The sequence below is a fragment of the Eubalaena glacialis genome, chromosome 3, assembly GCF_028564815.1.
Source record: "Eubalaena glacialis isolate mEubGla1 chromosome 3, mEubGla1.1.hap2.+ XY, whole genome shotgun sequence".
Lineage (NCBI taxonomy): Eukaryota > Metazoa > Chordata > Mammalia > Artiodactyla > Balaenidae > Eubalaena > Eubalaena glacialis.
In genome coordinates, this window is record NC_083718.1 from 50,090,852 (window position 1) to 50,111,296 (window position 20,445).

A 20,445-nucleotide genomic window follows, 5' to 3' on the forward strand; every position below is an offset into this window, starting at 1 on the left:
TTTACATATATTTAGAGGTTCATAAATAAAGACAGTTTTCACTTGAGCACTGCAGCAGCCTCATTGCCATCCAGCAGGGTTTCTTACCTAGGCACTATTGATATTTAGGGTCAGGTAATTCTTTGTTGCAGGGGGGAAAGGGGCCGGTCTTGCACATGGCAGAATGTTTTGCAGCAATCCTGGCCTCTGCCCACTAGATGCCAGAGCATCTCCCCACCAAGTTGAAACCACCAAAAATTCTCCAGATCTTGCTAAATGTCCTCTGGGGGCAAAACTCCCCCACTGAGAACTGGCATATAGCCATATCTCCTACACATCTATCAGCCATCAGGAAGCCTTCAGTCACTGCTACAAGTCAGCTGCTGCAGCTCTGAGATGATCGAGGAACTTTCCGTGTGTTACATGTGGAATGGACAAGATGCTTCCCTGATTTCCTCCAAAAACAGACAAAGCAGTGACCCTATCAAGTCACAGAAATGATCAGAAGGGTAACTTGTGAAAAAGAGAACAAAAAGAGAATGCTGAAGTGAGATGAAAAATAATAAAAGGAGAAGTGGGGGGGGGGGGGAACACCCAAAAAAGACAGAAGAAAGGGAAATGGAAAGAAGAAAGAGGTCAGCAGAGAGAAGGGATTTTAGCATTCCAGTATCTGTAGGACAGAGTGACCCATTATATGATAAAGTGGCATATTTTCATCAGGCATAATTTTTTAAAAAGGCAACTCAGTCTGAGGAAAAGGGTCAAGAACTTTCTACCAATTCACTGTGAGGCTTTAGGAAAGGACCATTGTCCTCAGATGATGGACCCCTCAGGGGAGTTCTATGTGAAGCTCTTTGTTAAGGCCTCATACGCTTAAAACTGTAAAGCCCTTTAAAACAGCTTATCCTGCAGTCTCACCCACGTTACTGTTCCTGGTGTACAATTAATTTGAATGAAGTTTTATAACAGGCCTTTAAAAGAATGAGCATGACTCTTCACGTCCAGAGTACAAGTCAATTTGCTTTAACTGCTACTTCCCAGAAAACTATTTCATCTCAAAACACCCCCTGGGAAACAGAAAAGCTCTGGCTATTTTTCATCTTGTTACTCTCCTCAGAGTGTCCGGGTGGCTAGTTGAATGGTAGCTCTAAATGTGATGCAATTCCAAACTATGTAGATAACAACACGCTTATTTCTGAATCTGGTCACAGATCGAGGTTACATTTGACAAGCTGGCCACTCAATTCGTAGAGTAGCTCTTCTTTAACGTATGTTTTAAAATTCATTATAAAAAGGTTCTTTTTTAAAAAACATTATTATTTCCGTAAGTTTTCATGGATAAACAAAACTAACAACAACGAAACCCCTCTAATCCTACAATTCTCAAACTTTAAAATGCATAGGAATCACTTGAGGATCTTGTTAAAATGCAGATTCTAATCTAGGTCTGGGGCAGGGCCTGAGACTCTGCATTCCTACCAAGTTCCCAGGCAATGCTGATGTGGCATTTATGCGCTAGGCAGCGGCATCTGGATTGGGCACAACAATGAGATAATAAAGAACCACAAGAAAAAAAAAGAAGGTTGTAAGTCTAATCCTTTCCCTCAAATTGCCTATCTGATTACACGGCTTCCCTCCTGCAAAAACTTTTTAGGGCTGACTGCCCACTGCTTACCAGGGAAAGTCCAAAACCTCTTGAATTTGTGAGAAATTCAAACCTTTCATGATAATTTCAGCTCCACTAACTGCCCTCACCCAACAGGTACACAGTGAAGCAGCCGCCCCGATTCTGTGTTGTTCCCCCAAATATCATATACTCTGCACTTCCCTGATTTGATCCCACTGTCCCCTCTTCCTAAACGGCTCTACCATCCAAATCTTCATGCTCCTTCAAAGCCTGCTTCAGATGTCACCTCTTCCAAGAAGCCTCCCTAAAACCCTCTAGGAATAAGGTATCTCTTCCACTCACCACACCTTGCACTTGGCATTCAAATATCCACACTGGTGTGTTTAGTTTTCTGGAAGGTTATGGCCCATCCAATAAAATTATGAAACTACCTGACACCTAACTCAGGAGTTAAAAAGATACCCAGCTTTCTCATCTTTATATCCCTGGCTCCTGGAGAAAGGAGTCCATCAGCCAATCGCCTGAAGAGTTAAAAATTCCATAGGATTACCTCCCTGAACTTTTGATCGCAAAATGAAACCACGAGTGGTTTCAAGCACCCTAGTATATAACCTATCTACTCAAGAACCTCACTCCTTCAGCAGCCTGTACCCCTACATCGTGGATTTCTTCTTCACTGACTGCTGGATCAAATTCATCAGCATAAACTACCTCCCATTTAAAAAAAAAAAAAAAACATGATGAAAAGACCATCCCTTGCCCTCATCCTCCGCCCCATTTCTCTGTTCCCCTTTACAACATAACTCTTCCAAAGAGTCATTAAACTTGTCGTCCCCACTTCCTCCCCTTCTAACCTCTCTTAACCCACATCTCCATCCACCAAAACTGCGCTTGCCACGGGTGCCAAAGACGGAAGTGTGGCAAAATTAGGAGTCACTCCCCAGACCCCTCTCTCTTGATGTCTGGACAGCATCAGACACAGCTGGTCACGCCCCCTCCAAAACGCCTTCTCCGCTTGTCTTCTGGAACACAGCTTCTTTCTTCTCCTTCCCCCTGCCTGCTCTGTTCCAGTCTCCTCTGCTGGACCGTCCGCTTTCCTAACTCTCAGTACTGGAGGGAACCAAGGCTCAGTCTTTGGACCTTTCCCTTCTAGATCTACCCTTCGTCCACAGGAGGTCACATCCATTCCCATAGCTTTAAACACCATGTATAAACTAAGGATGCCCAAATGTATACTTCCAGTCTAGACTTCTCCCTGGAATCTACACTCACCCAATTTCCTCAAAATTAACACGTCTAAGATGAAATTATTGACACATGCTCCCCACCAAACTTTCTTATTGCGTAAAGCCGGGGCTCCATTCTATCACTCGCTCACACACAACCCTTGGAGGCATCCTTGTCTCCTCTTTCTCTCATATGCCGCACCCACTGCATCAGTACATCCTGTCAGCAACACCTTCAAGACTTCTGCAGAAGCTGTCACTACTACAAGCTACTACTTCTTGTTACCACTCCTATAATGACGATGATGACAACTCATGTCCATGCTGTCATCACCCCTTGCCTGGACCCAAGTAAGGGCCCTAACCGGGCTCCTTGCTGCCACTCTTGCCCCTGTCCCCAATGTCAGGGTCTATTTTCCACACAGAGCCAGAGTAGGCCTTTTAAATATAAACCAGGCCATAGCACTATTCTCCTAAAGCCCTGTTAAGTGTTTCTTATCTTTCTCAGAATAAAATTCAACATCTTTCCCAAAGCCTTCATGCGATGAGGGGCCCTTACAGATCTCATGCCCCAGTACTTGCCACTTCATTCACTTGGCTGCAGCCTCATTCACCCCTCTACTGTTTCTCAAACACTGTTCCTGCCACAGAGCTTCTTCCATATTCTTCCTGCCTGGACATTCACAAGGCCTCACCTGCACCACATTCAGGTTTCTGCTCCAATGTCTCCAGATCAGATCAGAAAGCCCATTTCTGACACCCTATGTGAATCAAAGTCTCCATCAGGATCTAGCCCCCCTGCTCTACTTCATTCTTTTTTGCCTGGATTCTTTGTCTCTCTCTCTACTAAAATATAAACTTCATAAGAGCTGGGACTTAACTTATTTTGTTCATAGCTATATCCCTTAGCACAGGGCCTGGCCAAGAGTAGGTGATCAATACCTGTTTACTGAATGAATAAATGAATAGCATTAGATGGTCAAAAAATACTTCTATGACTTTATATGTATTATGGAAAAAAACCATGGCAACATTCCAAAGGAATTTAAAAACTCTACTAAATTACATTCTTTTAAGATAAGAAGTCTTGACTGAGAGCTTGTAATGCAGAGAAGAGGCAGACTCACTTCCTGATCACCGTCTTAGACTCTGATGAACTTTGGCCTCCAACTTCTTCACAGTTTGGGCTTGTCAGGTTTCCATACCTTTATAGATAAAAACAAACAAACAAACAGACAAACAGAAAATGCTGTCAGTAGTGTTGGAGAGCAACTCTTTTCCATTTCAAGCACAAGACAACAGTTATACTTTTCAGGAGTATTTAAGGAAAGTAACATCTGTGAAATAACATCAAAAATGATACTATATTATTGATATTTATTTAATGGGTAAACATATATATGTGTGTGTGTATATATGTGTGCGTGTGTATGTATAAATATACAGTCTACAAGGAAAGTGATTTAACAATGAATCACACTACTTAAAACTTTCTCTTAATATTTAACATTTCTTTGGATTTTTTTCAATGAAATTACTCTTTTCCTCTTAGCAGCCCTCCTCAGGGCTGGGAAATGAGATTCCTAGTAATCAGGCGTTATGTGATGCACAGCTGGGAGATTCCTCGTGAACTCTGGAGCATCAACCCCTCTGTGCAGCTACTGAAGGAAGATGTGGCTTTGCTTGCACAACCTTCACGCCTGTGCCACACATGGGCACAAGATGACGACTCCATGCCCTGCTTATGAGTCTGGTCTCCTTGAGGATAGGTCCTATTGGAGGAGGGTGATGGAAATAATTCCGAACCCTCAAGTAAAGGCTGAGATAGAGACAAGGACTGAAGAACAGAACCCTCGTGTCTCAGCAACCAAGAGACCAGCAGTGTGTACACCGAGGCCAGGCTGATCTAGGCTCCCCCAGCCACTGGGGAAGGGGGACACAGGGGAACAATGGCTTAGAAAGCAACAGGTGCCTATTTGTCTCATTACAAACTCAAAACTTATTAAAACATTGATCAGTCCCTGGTTACACTGTTAGATGTCCTTCCAACTCCATAGGTAAGCAAGTCTTATTTCATACAAATATATCATGTTTTATTTGGTTCAGAATGTTCATTTAGTAAATTCACTTTAGATTCCTAAGGAGGAGCCTTTATATGAACTTATAAGGCCTGGACTATTTGTGCAGTTTCTCTTCCCATCAGTGGAGAATTCAGAGATTCCTTGGAGTTTCACAAGCTGGTAATCTGTCCCAAAGTTTTGATAATAGAAATTCTATAACTGGTGGGGTTTACATTTTTAAAGAGAACACTTCTGTCTTCTACTAATAGGATTAAGGGCCCCAGTACCCTTATGGTCCCTTGTTCCTAGGATTTACAAGTCCTTTTAAAAATAAAAGCCCACCATCTGGTTTGACAGAATACCAGTCCATCTGGTCTCCCCATCGCCCCATCCCGGAAGGTTCTAGTTTACGCCCGGAGGCATCAGCCCCCACCCCCACCCACCTGCTCCTTCTCAAGCTCATCAGCCTTATGGACTTCTTGGCCTCCCAGAGATATTTTCCACTGGCCTCCGCCCTCCCTGTTCCTCTTCATTCTGTCCTGCACCTGCTATTTAGAGGCTTCCAGGGCTACCCTCTGCTTTCCCTGAGACAAGAACTCAGTCAGATTAAGATTTATGCAGCCCCATGTGAGCAAGGCAGGGCTGGGAAATGAGATTCCTAGTAAATAAATAGAGTGGGATTTCTTGGCTCTCTCTTTGGCCACCGTCATAGCGAACCCTGTCCTCATGTTCCCTCACAACAGACTCTGGTTTATTTAAGTAGGGAAGATGGGGTAAGTACAGTGAAGAGGGAGGCCACCGTGCCTGCCACCCATCTGACTTGAGTGATTCATAAACTCCCGCCTGCCAGCCCTCAGTGACTACATGTGGGACTTAATCTTCGTTTTGGTCACATTCAGTGTTCCTTCATTAATTCTCTTTCTGGTTATCCTGGAAATACTGCATCTTTTATCTTCCAACTGGAACCTCTGAGAGGTCGAAATAAAAGCGAAAAAACTTTACAAGGGAAAGATGCACATTTTATTGCTCCTGATATTTTTCTTTCCAGAGATGTTCATACTAAAAATCCCCTGATCTTCCTATTCCTCGTCTTTACTTTTGCTTCTCATACTCTGCTGCTCTTTCTCTGCATTTTTCAGACTCAGAGCTGAGATGCCGGCTGGGATGACATGAACACCCATCACAGTTCTGCTCCCAGAATGTGATGCCACAGGTGCAGTCAGACGGTGTCACAAAGGACTAAGTAACTTACACTGGTGAGTGAGCAAAGTTCTCTCTCCTTAATGAACCCAGTACCATCTGCTCAGAAGACCACATGGATACTTCTCCCGGCCAGCAGAGTATTATGAGTAGAGGCTCATAGTCAGGACCAGCATGATTGGTTGGTAATAACTTGGAGACCAATGAGAACCATCAATAACAAGGCATGTGTGTGTTGGCGCACACGGTCCAGGCACTCAGGCTCAAAGGCTGCAGCATCCCTAACTCTTTCTTCTCTGCCCGATCCACCAATAAAATCTTTTAGCTCTGCCTTTATGACATATCCTGAATCCCAGCACTTCTCGTCACTCTGCCCTGGCTCACGCTGCCACCATCTCTGGCTGGATCAATGCAACAGGCGCTTAACGCCTCTCCTGGCATGTCTGCATCAAGCCACGGCGATGCTGTTCATGCCGCTGCTTAGCTCAAAACCCTCCCCCGGCTCCCACTCTTCTCCACTCTGAGGAAAGGCCAACATCTTACTCATCTCCTGAGGTTCTAAGTGACCTGCCCCTGATATCTTATCTCTGACCACGTCTCCTACACTCACTCACTTCCCCTCAGCCTCACTGGCTTCCTTGATGCTTCCCCGCACCACACACACACACACACACACACACACACACACACACGCGTGCGCGCCAGGCATCCTCCTGCCTCAGAATCTCTGCACTCGCTGCCACCGCCTCCCATGCCCACACCGCTGGTGCACTCCCTGGGCTCCTGCAGGTCTTTGCTCCAATGTCACTTTATCAGTGAGGCCTTCCCTGACCATCCTATGTAAACCGACACTAACACCAATGCTTTATTCTCCTCCACAGCCTTTAACACATTCTAGTATACTGTGCAACATAAACCCCATGAGAGCAGGACTTCTGTCTCTTTTGCTCATTACTCTTTAGAGCTTAAAGCAAGGCCTGGCACCCAACAGGCATGTTGATGGCTATTTGTTGGGAGCAAATGAGTGGTCTAGTGGGGTTCCCTAAGCAGACATGGAAAGGAACTTCCCAACGACTAGGTTCATATTTGTCTGTATAAAGGCATTATCTGGCTTTTTGCTTATACAAGTGTCTTAACCTGTCTGTGCCTTCATTTCTAATGGTCTAGGAGCACAAAAAAGCTTTAGGATAGCTGTGATCGTTACAAAAATCTAAAATGAAAATGCGAAAGGAATTTTTAAGATCTTAAAGCTGAGACCTTGAAGGTGTAAGCAGTATAAAAATACACAAAAAAAGTGTATATACAGTTTTACAAAGGAGACCTTTAGAAGCAAGATAAAATTAAAAAGCCTATAACCCTCTGGAATTTAATGCACTGGGGAGGGGACGATTATTTGCCCCTGCACTTTTCTTATCATTAAGGAGAATTAAAGCCTTACAGAAAAGAAACTAGACCAGCACTGGAATCAAGAACTCTAACGTTCAAGCTAGGTCATTTGAGAGTTAAGAGTTAGTTTTATGAGATTAAGAGTGTTTCTTTGATGTTTCCTGGACCTTCTCATAGCTTCCCATCAAAAACCAAAGTCAAGTTCAATTCATTACTCCAGGGGTGTAAATAAAGGGTGTGTATGTGTGTGTGTGTTTAATTAATGAGTAGCTACAGACAAACCTGTCAACAACGTCACCTCCAATTTCTGCAAAACCTCCCTAGGATTTAAGATCAAAGCTCGAACCTCTTAAGAAGGCTTACCAAACTGCCCTTCTTTAAATGGCAATTCATAAAACTTAAAATACAAATTGTCAGAATGACTTCTGACATGGTTTTCTCTGTATCACAAGGCAAAAGAAAGATTTACAAATGTCTCCTAAAGTACAGCCTTGCACAATTTTTACTGCAGCCTAAAATTTACTAGAAAAAGAAAAAAAAAACCTCAATATAATGTTTAACTGGTTGCTAATATTTAAACAGGAAACAGTTATTTCCAGGGGGGATGGATGTATTGTTTGGAGCCTATCCGGGCAGATAAAACGTTTAATATGTGTTTGAAGGAAGGACCAGGGATACTTGTGGTTCAAAGAAATCCTAAGATAAAGTTATCCCCAGGGACAGTACTTCTGGTGGTGTGGCGGGGGGGCCCTTTCTAACCTTTACTCTCCAACAGAAAAGTCTCAGCAACATCAGACCAGGATGGGGATAATCCTGAAGAACCTTTCAGGGTCCACTTGATTATGGCAAGTGATCCCATGATAACAGCAGTTAATGATTATTGAGAGCTCACTATATACCAGACACTGTGCTAAGCACTTTATATGAATTGTTTCATTTAATTCTCACAATAATCCTATACGATGGTATTATTATTCTTCCTATTTAATGCAAGAGAAAATGAGGCCCAGACAGCTTAAGTAATTTGCCCTCAAAGACACAGCTAGTAAGTAAAGGAGGGATTTGAACCTTGACAGTCAGACTCTAGAGCCCAGTCTCTGAGTCAACACCCGATCACACAAACCATAGTTATTTTGTTTATTTATTTTATGTCTCCCTCCACCAAATGATAAGTTCTTTGAGGTTAGAAACCTTGGGCTTTTCACTTACTCGGTCATTCATTCTTTCACTCATTTAGTCCTCATTCAATGAGTATTTATTAAAGCCTATTTTCAGGTGCTATTCTGGGCACTGAGGATACAGCAGTGAACTAACCAAAGTCCCTGTTTTCATGGAGCACAATGTAGTGGGGGGAGATAAGCAATAAACTAGTAATTAGTTAATATATACTAGTCAGATGGTGAAAAGTGCAATAGAGAAAAATAAAGTAGCCAAGGGCAATCAGACATGATTGGAGGGCCTGAGGTAGCTGCTTCACATGAGTGTCCAGGAAAGGCCTGACGTGAATGTGACAATGAACTAAAATCCTCCAGAAGGCGAGGAAATGGGCCACACAGATCTCTAGGAGGAGAGTCTTCCAAGCGGAGGGGAGAGCCAGGGCAAAGGCCTTGGGGCAGTGGCAGGACAGTGTGCTTGAGAAACGTCAAGAAGACCAGTGAGGAAGGAGCAGAACAGATGAAGCAGAGACAGAGAAGGAGGTGAGCATGGAGGTGGTGGGGGCAGATCACGAGGGCCTGGCCGGCCATGGTCAGGGCTTTGCTTTCACCCTTTTACCTCGCTTACTGCTATATGCCCTGAGCCTGGAGTAGAGCCTGCGCTTAGCGGACACTCACTAAACATTTGCCAAATGAATTCATTAATGCCCTCTACTATCACGAATAATTGAGGATGGGGAGGGGAGGGAAGGGAAGAAGCTACTTACTGGGGATGATGAAAGAACAGAGAGGAGGAAGTCAAGGCAAGAGAGACCTCACATGAAGCTGCTGACTCAAGGACCTCTGGGAGCCTTTGCTTTTCTAATCAACCCCAGCCTGTGAACATCTGAAGCATTTTTTCTTTAACTGACCCACAAGAACACAGGTCAGGTATGAGGAAAATGTTCAGAAGCTGACCTTGACTCAGAAGAATGACACAGTGAAATAGCCTGCAGATGTCGGGAACACCAAGTGAGGCCTTGATTAAGACTGCAGACCGTACACCACAGAGCAGCCAGGGGCTTGTTTTTAATCGCTCCGAATAATATCCTCCATGGCAGGCACCTCTCCACCCAAGTGTGACCTGACAACTGGGTCACGGCCACCAAGCCTACCTTGGAAAGGTCTTGCTACCACCATGGAGCCAGTTATTCAAGGAGAAGACAAAGGTCAGAGACAACAGGCAAAAACTCCTTGTTCTCTTGCAAGAAAGGAAGGGGTCAATGATGCCGAACAGAGAACCAGGCGGTGTGCTTTCACTCACGAGGTCTGGTTCTCTAGGCAAAGTTCTCCCATGATTAGAAAAAAGCCAGAAAACCCAGAAGGAGCCTCAGTCCTCCCCTCCAGGCCTTTGCTGCGAAGGGCCCTCCGCCTTCCTTGCCCTTCAATTCGTCACATTATCTCCATATTATTGATGGTGGTAGCAGGAACATTAATGTTCCCTTAACTATCTCCCTGATAGTTAAGGGAACATTAACAGCCAAAGTACCTAGTATTTTTGTTCCACTTGACAGTTTCAAAACACTATAAAATTTCCCTTGACAATACTATCTTCACCTCCAGCCCCAACCTACAACTGTCTGAAAGGGAGACCAAGAAAAGGACAAAGACTTCACAGTCACTATTCAGCCAGGGAAAGAAAATGAAAAGGTGTCTCTTGCTATAACTTGTTTCTCATTCACATTTAAAGTTTTTTCTCAAGTCTGATGGCCTTCATGCCCTTCCTGTCAGGTTTCTTCTATTTTCCACTCCAGGTCCTTGTCACCCATCTCTCTTCTCTGGCCCGTTTACTGTCCCCAAGAGCTTGGTGGCTCACTGGTGCCTCCTTCTTCCACCCGTAATTGGTAACAATTCTAAACCATCAGCTGCGAATCTGTCTTGTTAGCATGCTACAGCCGCTTCAGATACAACAAAGGTCAGAAGGTCGACGGAAGAAACAGGTTACAACTGGGGGCAGGGAGCAGGCAGCACCCTGACAACCACAGAATCTGTCTACAAGTTGGGATTTTCCTTAGGTTTAAGATGAATTAATACATTATTAACAAGTCAGTGCAAGCCTGTGGCTCAGTTTTCCCCAACCACAAAAAGCTTCTCTTGCAGAGCTCTTCAAGAATCTTCTCTGACTTCCCTGGTGGCGCAGTGGTTAAGAATCCACCTGCCAACTCAGGGGACACGGGTTCGATCCCTGGTCCGAGAAGATCCCACATGCCGCGGAGCAACTAAGCCCATGCGCCACAACTACTGAGCCTGCGCTCTAGAGCCCACGAGCCACAACTACTGAGCCCACGTGCCACAACTACTGAAGCCCACGCACCTAGAGCCCATGCTCCGCAACAGGAGCTACCGCGTTAAGCCTGCGCACCACAACAAAGAGTAGCCCCCGCTCAACGCAATTAGAGAAAGCCTGCATGCAGCAACAAAGACCCAACGCAACCAAAAAATTAAAAAAAAAAAAGAATCTTATGAAAAATGCTACGTAAAATCAAATACAATGACAATGAATTTAGTATCATGGTATCCCATCAGTTTGGAGACTACTTTTCTCTCCTGTGCTCACAAAACTCAATATAACATCCATTTATCTATATTGGTACTTGCTGGCAACTTCAGTAGAGACCAAAGGCAAAAGAATTATGTTTCCCAGGACTAGGAGCCTGAAGTCATTCTCCAGGGCTAAGTTCACTCCAAAAAAGGTTAAAAAAAGAAATGTCAAATAAGAGAAAAGTGATTAAAAAAATAAATAAATAAAATTAACTCAAAAACAGCCAGTCCCCTTTTCCTTTTAAAGTTTCAGAGATACACCTTTTTTTAAAAATAACCATTGCATTTACTTTAATGAAATTAATAAATTTACTTTTCAGAACCATACTCATAATATACTAGGAGCAGTGCCCTCTTCTGACTCCTAATGGCCACCTACACGGTCCTGTCACTCATGCTAGGGAACCTTTGCCTGGAGAGTCACAACCTAGGGTCCCTGGATGAACTTAGGGAAGTTTGGGAATCCCTAAGCCGTAAGCCAAATTTGGTGATGTGTTTTTTTTTTTTTTTGCTAGAGAGGGTCCATAGTTTTAAGCAGATTCTTAAAGGGGTTTGTGATCAACCCCTCCCACCAACTGCTAGAAAATGGTCAAAACCACAGCTTTAGGTTATCAAAGCTGAATTGAAAACTTTCCGATAATCACTCAGAATGTATGTACCTTGCCTTTCAGTTTTTTTGCCAGTTTTGCTTTGTAGTTTCTAAACATAAGCACATTTTTTAAAAACCTGCTGGGCAATTTGGTATTCTTTTCTAAAAAAGAAAGATAACGGCATGCGCTGCCTCCCTTTGCCAAGTGAAATTTTTTTTTCAAAAAAGAGCTACTTGAGAGAAACATTTTTCTCTCACTTCCAGAAAAGAAAGCTAGCCTGGTGAAGCTCTGAGGCTCAGTCCTTGACAGCAACCTTTTAGTGTTTATTCTAACAGAACCATCACTACCATCCAGATTCTGCTGTCCAGCCACATGTTCCCATGGAGAATCCCCACTGTGATGCTGGGTGACAGTCGGGTCCTTTTGACAAAAATAAAGACAAGCAACCCAGCAGGGAAGAGAACTTATTTCCATTTTCCCTCGTGTGATTACAGTTGGATGTAATTCTATAACAGTACCAAATTAAACTTTTCTGGCTAACCCAAAGCAAAGCCACAGGTACAGGGAAGAAAGAGGAACAATGCTTGTAGGTAGTGGCTAAGCCCTGTTCTTTGTTTCAGGCCATGCTTCCAGAGCTGAGTGTGTGGGCCACGCTGAACAGGGCATGACGGCCTGAACAGAACAAGGTGAAGGTGAGCGAACACTTGACCTTCAACTTCCCTAAGCCCACAAGCACTAGATTTTTAGAGTCAATCTCTCTGACAAGAATTCCTTGTTTCCTATCAAATTATGAACAACTTCCCTTGTTCCCTAGCAAGACCAAAAGTTTTGTTGATGTTATATTCGTTTTCTATCGCTGCTGCATCAAATTACCACAAACAAATTACACAAAATTACTATTTTATAGTTGTGTAGGTCAGAAGTCCAATACAAGTCTCATTGGGCTAAAATCAGCCGCTCCCCATCGCTTGCATTACTGCCTGAGCTCCGCCTCTTGTGAGATCAGTGGCGGCATTAGACTCTCACAGGAGCGTGAACCCTGCTGTGAACTGTGCATGCGAGGGATCTAGGTTGCGCGTTCCTTATGAGAATCTAATGCCTGATGATCTGAGGTGGACCTTCGGGTGTCACTGTCTCCCATCACCTCCAGATGGGACCATCTAGTTGCAGGAAAACAAGCTCAGGGCTCCCACTGATGCTGCATTATGGTGAGTTGTATAATTATTTCCTTATATATTACAATGTAATCGTAATAGAAATAAAGTGTACAAGAAATGTAATGCGTTTGAGTCATCCTGAAACCATCCCCTGCCCCGCCCCCACCCCGGTCCGTGGAAAAATTGTCTTCCACAAAACTGGTCCCTGGTGCCAAAAAGGTTAGGGACCGCTGCTATAGGAGATAAACCATTTAATTGCCTTTTCTAGCTTCTAGAGGCTGCCTGCATTCCTTGGCTCAGGGTCCCCTTCCTCTATCTTCAAAGCCAGCAACATAGTATTTCTCTGATCATGTTTCCATCCTCACATCTTTTTCTCTGACTCTCTCTTTTGCCTCCACCTTTCTCTTTTAAGGACCCTTGTGATTACACTGGTCCTAACCGAATAATCCAAGTTAACTTCCTTATTTAAAAGGTCAGCTGATTAGCAACCTTAATTCTGCTCGGCCATGTAACCCAATATATTCATAGGTTCCAGGGATTAAGACTGGACATCTTTGGGGTGGGGGGCATTATTCTGCCTGCCACAGTTGGGAGTGTAAATTATTATAAATGTTGTATCTTCTATAGTTTAATGAAATAAACCCTCTTTTTTCCCCCTGATAAAGCATGAGCCAGCAAGAGCATGGGACCCTTCACAAAGAATGTGCCCTACAAAAGTTTTCAACGTTCTTTTCGATGTTAGAAGCATTTCGATACCCAAAGATTCTCATAGCCCTTGTTATAATCCTCTTTTCTATCAGCAATACTTTCATCTTCCTAATAGCCACAGGAAATAAGATCTGAGTTCAGTTTACCTTTAAGCAATCTGTCTTTTTTTTTAAACCTATAACATATATACAAACTGAGGGTTTTCTTGCCTATGTGGTCATCAACACTCAAACCTGGACAAAATCTATTCAAACTCATCTGCTATAACACAACCTTAAGAAATGGCCTTCATGTTTTTAATAAATTCTCACCCTCGTCAGGATATCCAGTATGTCTGTATTTAAAGCTAAAAAAGGAAACAAAGCAATGTTAGGATTTCCTGAAAGCTTTCCCACTCTATGAATGGGATGAGCATCCTGGGATCAACTGGCCAATAAATCTCAACTTTTTCATGCACGGTGGGACAAAAGATTCAATGGATGAACCGACCACTCTGTTTGTTTCCACTTGATTTTGTTGAGAGTTATGGAGGGAAGTTACTAAAATAAATGAAGAGAATGGCATGGTATTGAAAAACTTTCCTACATAAGTGACAGAAGTTAGACATAAATCACTCTAAGAAGAGACAGAAGTGTAGAAAAACTGTAATATGAGTTTAATAGTAGCATTTAATATAAGTGTTACTGTTATAAGAGACAAGCACCTGGAGGTGACTTATGGTCGTCACTAGTATAAGATGCTGTGAGGCCCTCTAAGTAGGTTAGACTCCAATATCTGCTCCCTAAAGTGCTCTCTGCTCATAACCCCCTCTCTTAGGACCTGGAAGAACACAGGGAAGATAGTAGAAACCTTGCTCCTACCAAAAGAGAAGGGAGTTAGGGAATCCAATGAGCACTGCATGCCAGCATGAATCTAGGAATATTTGGCAAGTGCCTAGTCTAATGACAGAACTAATTTTTTTTTTAAAGCTTAATTATTTTTAAGTGAGGTTTCACAAAAAGTAATTTGGAACATTTTTGTGTGCAATTCAAAAATGTTTACCCAGCTTCTTATGCCAAGGAAGCATTTAAGAGCTGAATGGATTTGTGTCATGAGCTTTTAAAAGGAGGTTCACTACAACCACCTCACAGTTCCCGGGGGCGGGGGGGGGTGGTTTCTTTAAAGTACACATTCAATCGAGAAACTGATAAGATAAGCCACAGACAGGGAGAAAATATTTGCAAAAGGCATAACTGATAAAGAACTGTTATCCAAAATGTACAAAAACTCTTAAAACTCAACAATAAGAAAATGAACAACTTGATTAAAAAATGGGCAAAAGAGGACTTCCAGTTTCCAGTCCAGCACGTAAGAAGCTTAGAAGTCACCACTTCATCCTAACAACACGTAAAAAGCTGAACAAACTGAAAAATCAACAACTCTTCTTAGATCCATCAGAGAAGTGAGGTCACAAGGCAAACCCGTGCCCACTAAAACTGAAGAGACAGTCAGACAGATACAGAAAACTACAACATAGCAGAGCAGAAATCTCCATGGGAAACAAATTCTGAACTGTAATTGATGAATTGCTGCAGACTTAGTGTGGACAAGTCTGAGGGATAAAAACTCCAGAGGGACCCAGTCGTAGACACAGCACCACACTTCTATGAGTTTTACCTCCAGGAACTTGACCAGGTTATCATAGCTAATATGGGGGAAAAACCTCCTCATGCTTCCAGCAAGGGAAGGGGAAAAGGAACCATTCTGAAATACACTAGAGCACTCTGTTCTTCTTAACAACACCTGCCCTCAGGACAAAAAATTTTACCAGAGTCTAACCTGCTGGGGCTTTGTCAGAGCTTCACCTACCGTGGGTAAGGAAAATACCTAACTCTAGTCTTCTCTAGCCTTCCACACGGGGGAAAGGAAATACCCGTCTCCAGGCCCTTCTAGCCACCCTTTCCCTAAGGGAGGAAATAAAAACAACAGAGAAGCACTGGTGAAGTTCCCAGTCCAGGGGCACAGGCTCACCAGAAGCCTAAAAGCTATCACAGGACTACAGGATGCCTTCCTGTCCCCCACCCCCGTACATTACAGCTACATTGCTGAATGCCATTTCCTTCCCCCTGGTACATCATATCCACCTTTTATTCAAAAATTACAAGGCGTGCTAAAAGGCAAAAAAGCACATTTTGAAGAGACCGAACAAACATCAGAACAAGAGTCAGATATAGCAGGAATGGTAGAATTATCAGACCAGAAATTTATAAAAACCATGATAAACACGCTAAGAAATTTAATCGGAAAAGTAGACAACATATAAGAACAGATGGATAATATAAGCAAAGAGATGAACATTCTAAGGAAGAATCAAAAAGAAATGTTAGAGATCAAAAACACTGTAACAGAAATGAAAAATGCCTTTTAGGGGCTCATTAATAGGCTGGGCATGGCTGAAGAAAGAATCTCTGAGCTTGAGGATAAGAAAATAGTTCTAAAACTGAAAAGCAAGCAAACAAACAAATAAACCAAAAAAAAAAAAAAAGAAAGAAAAGAAAAAACCAGAACAGAATACCAAGTACCATGCGACAACTACAAAAGGCATAACATATGTGTAATGGGAATACTAGAAGGAGAAGAAAGAGAATGGAATAGAAGCAATATTTGAAGGAATAATGACTGAGAATTTCCCCCAAATTAACATCAGACACAAAACACAGATCCAGGAAGCTCAAAGAACACCAAGCAGGATAAGTGACAAAAACACTACATATTCAAACTTCAGAAAATCAAAGATAAATAAAAAATCTTGAAAGAAGCCAGAGCAAAAAACAAACCTTAATTTTAACTAAAAAGGAGCAAAGATAAGAATTATATATGCCATCTCCTCAGAAAGCAAGAAAAGAAACATTTACAGTGTTGAGAGGAAAAAAAATACCAGCCTAGAATTCTTTACTCTGCAAAATTACTCTTTAAAAGTGAAAGAGAAAGAAAGACTTTCTCAACCAAAAACTGAGGGAATTTGTTGCCAGTAGGTCTGTCTTGCAAGAAATGTTAAAAGAAATTCTTCAAGGAGTAGGAAAGTGATATAGGTCAGAAATTCATATCTACATAAAACTCACACAAGAAGAAATAGACAATCAGAATAGACCTGTATTATTACAGAAATTTAATCAATAATCAATAACCTTCCAAAACAGAAAGCACCATATCCAGATGGGGTTCACTGATGAATTCTTCCAAACATTTAATAAAGAAACTTTACCAATTCTCTACAATCTCTTCCAGAAGACAGGATCAGAGGGACTGCTACATAACTCATTCTATGAGGCCAGCTTTACCCTAATACCAAAACCAGGCAAAGACATTATAAGAAAAGAAAACTATGGACCAAGATCGCTCATGAACACAGATGCAACAATCCTTAAAATATTAGCAAACTGAATCAAACAAGGCACAACCAAGAGGGATTTATTCCAAGTATGCAAAGCTGGTTCAACATTTGAAAATCAGTTAATGTAATCCACCATATCAACAGGCTAAAGAAGAAAAATTACATGATCATATCAGTAGATGAGAAACAGCATATGACAAAATCCAACATCCATTCATGATAAAACTCTCAGCAGACTAGGAATAGTAAGAAATTTCCTCGACTTGATAAATAACATCTACATAAATATAGCTAACATCATACTTAACACTGAGAAATGCAAAGCTTTCCCACTAAGCAAGGATGTCCCCTCTCACACTGCTTTTAAACATTGCACAGGAAGTCTTTGCTGATGCAAAGAGAAAAGAAAAGGAAATAAAAGGTACATATCAATAGATTGGGAAGGAAGAGATAACAGATGACATGATTGTCTATATAGAAAATCCAAAAGAATCAACCAAAAGCTTTTGGAACTAGTATGCAAGATTGCAGAATACAAGGTTAACATGTAAAAGTCCATCACTTTCCTATATACTAGCAATAAACAAGTGGAATTTGAAATTAAAAACATATTACCCTTCATTTGCAGCAACACGGATCGACCTAGAGATTACCATACTGAGTGAAGTAAGTCAGACAGAGAAAGACAAATATCATATGATATCACTTGTATGTGGAATCTAAAAAAAAAAAGGCTACAAATGAACTTATTTACAAAACAGAAATAGAGTTACAGATGTAGAAAATAAACATGGTTGGGGGGGAGGGTGGGGGGGTAAGCAGCAGGGGAGGGATAAATTGGAAGACTGGGATTGACACATATACACTACTATATATATAAAATAGATAACTAATTAGGACCTACTGTATAGCACAGGGAACTCTACTCAATACTCTGTAATGGCCTATATGGGAAAAGAATCTAAAAAAGAGTGGATATAGGCATATGTATAACTGACTCACTTTGTTGTACACCTGAAACTAACACAACACTGTAAATCAACTATACCCCAATAAAAATTAAAATAAAAAAAAATTACCCTTTACATCAGCACCCTCCCCCCCAAATTAAAATACTTAGGTATAAATCTAGAATATATATATGTATGTATATATATACATAAGATCTATATAAGGAAAACTACAAAACTCTGATGAAAGATATCAAAGAAGAACTAAATAAAGGGAGAGAGACTCCATGTTCACGGATAGGAAGACTCAATATTGTCAAGTCAGTTCTTCCCAACTCGATCTGTAGATTCAATGCAATCACAATCAAAATCCCAGCAAGTTATTCTGTGGATTTTGACAAACTGATTCTAAAGTATATACGGAGAGGCAAAAGAACCAGAATAGCCAAAAATCCAAAACACTGACAATACCGAATGATCACAAGGATGTGGAGCAACAGGAACTCTCGTTCACTGCTAGTGGGAAAACAAAATGGTACAGCCACTTTGGAAGAAAGTTTAACAATTTCTTACAAAACTAAACATACTTTTCCCATATGATCCAAAATTCTTGCTCCTTGGTGTTTACCCAATAGAGCTGAAAATTTATGTCTACACAAAAACCTGCACATGGATGTTTACAGCACCTTTATTCATAACTGCCAAAACTTGGACACAACCAAGATGTTCTTCAGTAGGTGAGTGGGTCAATAAACTATGGTCCATTCAGACAATGGAATGTTATTCAGCACTAAAAAGACATGAGCTATCAAGCTTTGAAAAAACAAGAAGGACCCTTAATTGCATGTTACTAAGTGAAAGAAGCCGTTCTGAAAAGGCTACATACTCTATGATTCCAACAATAAAACATTCTGGAAAAGGCAAAACTATAGAGACAGTAAAAGTATCAGTGATTGACAGGGACTGGGGTAGGGTAGGGAGGGATGCAGAGGCAGAGCACAGAGGATTTTTAGTGAAGCAAAACTATTCTGTATGATACTATGATGATGGACACGTGTCATTATACATTTGTCCAAACCCATAGAACGTACAACACCAAGAGTGAATCCTAATGTAAACTATGGACTTTGGGTGATAATAATGTGTCAATGATTATAATAAGTGTACTATTCTGGTGGGGGAATGTTGATAGTGGGGGCATGATTGGGTGCAGGAGTTATATGGGAAGTCTCTGTACTTTCCACTTAATTTTGTTGTGAACCTAAAACTTCTCTAAAAAATAGTCTATTTTTTTTATTGAAGTATAGTTGATTTACAATGTTAGGCCAATCTCTGCTGTACAGCAAAGTGATTCAGTTTTACACATACATACATTCTTCTTTTAATATTCTTTTCCATTATGGTTTATCCCAGGAGACTGGATATATTTCCCTGTGCTATACAGTAGGACCTTGTCATTTATCCATTCTAAATGTAATAGTTTGCATCTACCAACTCCAAATTCCCAGTCCATCCCTCTCCCTCCCTGCCCCCAGAAACCACAAGTCTGATCTCTGTGTCTATGAGTCTGTTTCTGTTTTGTAGACAGGTTCATTTGTGCCATATTTTAGATTCCACATATAAGTGATATCATATGGCATTTGTCTTTCTCTTTCTGACTTACTTCACTTAGTATGATAATCTCTAGCTGCATCCATGTTGCTGCAAATGGAATTATTTTGTTCCTTTTTATGGCTGAGTAGTATTCCATTGTATATATGTACCACATTTTTTTTTTATCCATTCATCTGTTGGACATTTAGGTTGTTTTCATGTTTTAGCTATTGTGAATAGTGCTGCTATGAACATAGGGGTGCATGTATCTTTTTGAATTATAGTTTTGTCAGGGTATATGCCCAGGAGTGGGATTGCCTGATCATATGGTAACTCTGAAAACAGTCTATTTTTTTTAAAACACACATTGAGCCCTCACTGCCTTGACAGTAATGGTATGAGTCTATAGATTTATTTGTCTCTCCCACTAAATGTAGGCAGAGGCTGGGTTATGTTCACTGTTGTATCTTCCAATGCACCTGCTCATAATAGGCATGAATAATAGTGATTATTTATTTGTTAGACAAATAGTTCCTAAGCATCTACTGCCAGATACCGTTCCTCTCTAAGGGTACGGCAGTGAAATAAACAGACATGGTCTCTGCATAGGGGCAGCTATCAGGAAATAAGCAAGATAAACAAGGAAGGTACTTTCAGGGATTTCCCTGGTGGTCCAGTGGTTAAGAATCCGTCTTGCAATACAGGGGACGCCGGTTCGAGCCCTGATCAGGGAGCTAAGATCCCACATGCTGCGGGGCAACTAAGCCCGCGTGCCACAACTAGAGAGAAGCCAGTGCACTGCAACTAGAGAGAAGCCCACATGCCGCTATGAAGATCCCTTGTGCCGCAACTAAGACCCGAC

General features: G+C 41.7%; 1 protein-coding gene across 3 annotated transcripts in view; it reads right to left on the bottom strand.

Moving 5' to 3' along the window:
* The window catches only part of RGL1 (ral guanine nucleotide dissociation stimulator like 1), a 292,633-nt gene that overhangs the window by 65,996 nt on the left and 206,192 nt on the right, over positions 1–20,445 (bottom strand). For all 3 annotated transcript variants that reach the window (XM_061187547.1, XM_061187549.1, XM_061187550.1), the window contains one exon: positions 3,960–4,037. In XM_061187547.1, coding sequence (XP_061043530.1) covers positions 3,960–4,037 — 78 coding nt within the window. The remainder of the gene's footprint in view (positions 1–3,959; positions 4,038–20,445) is intronic.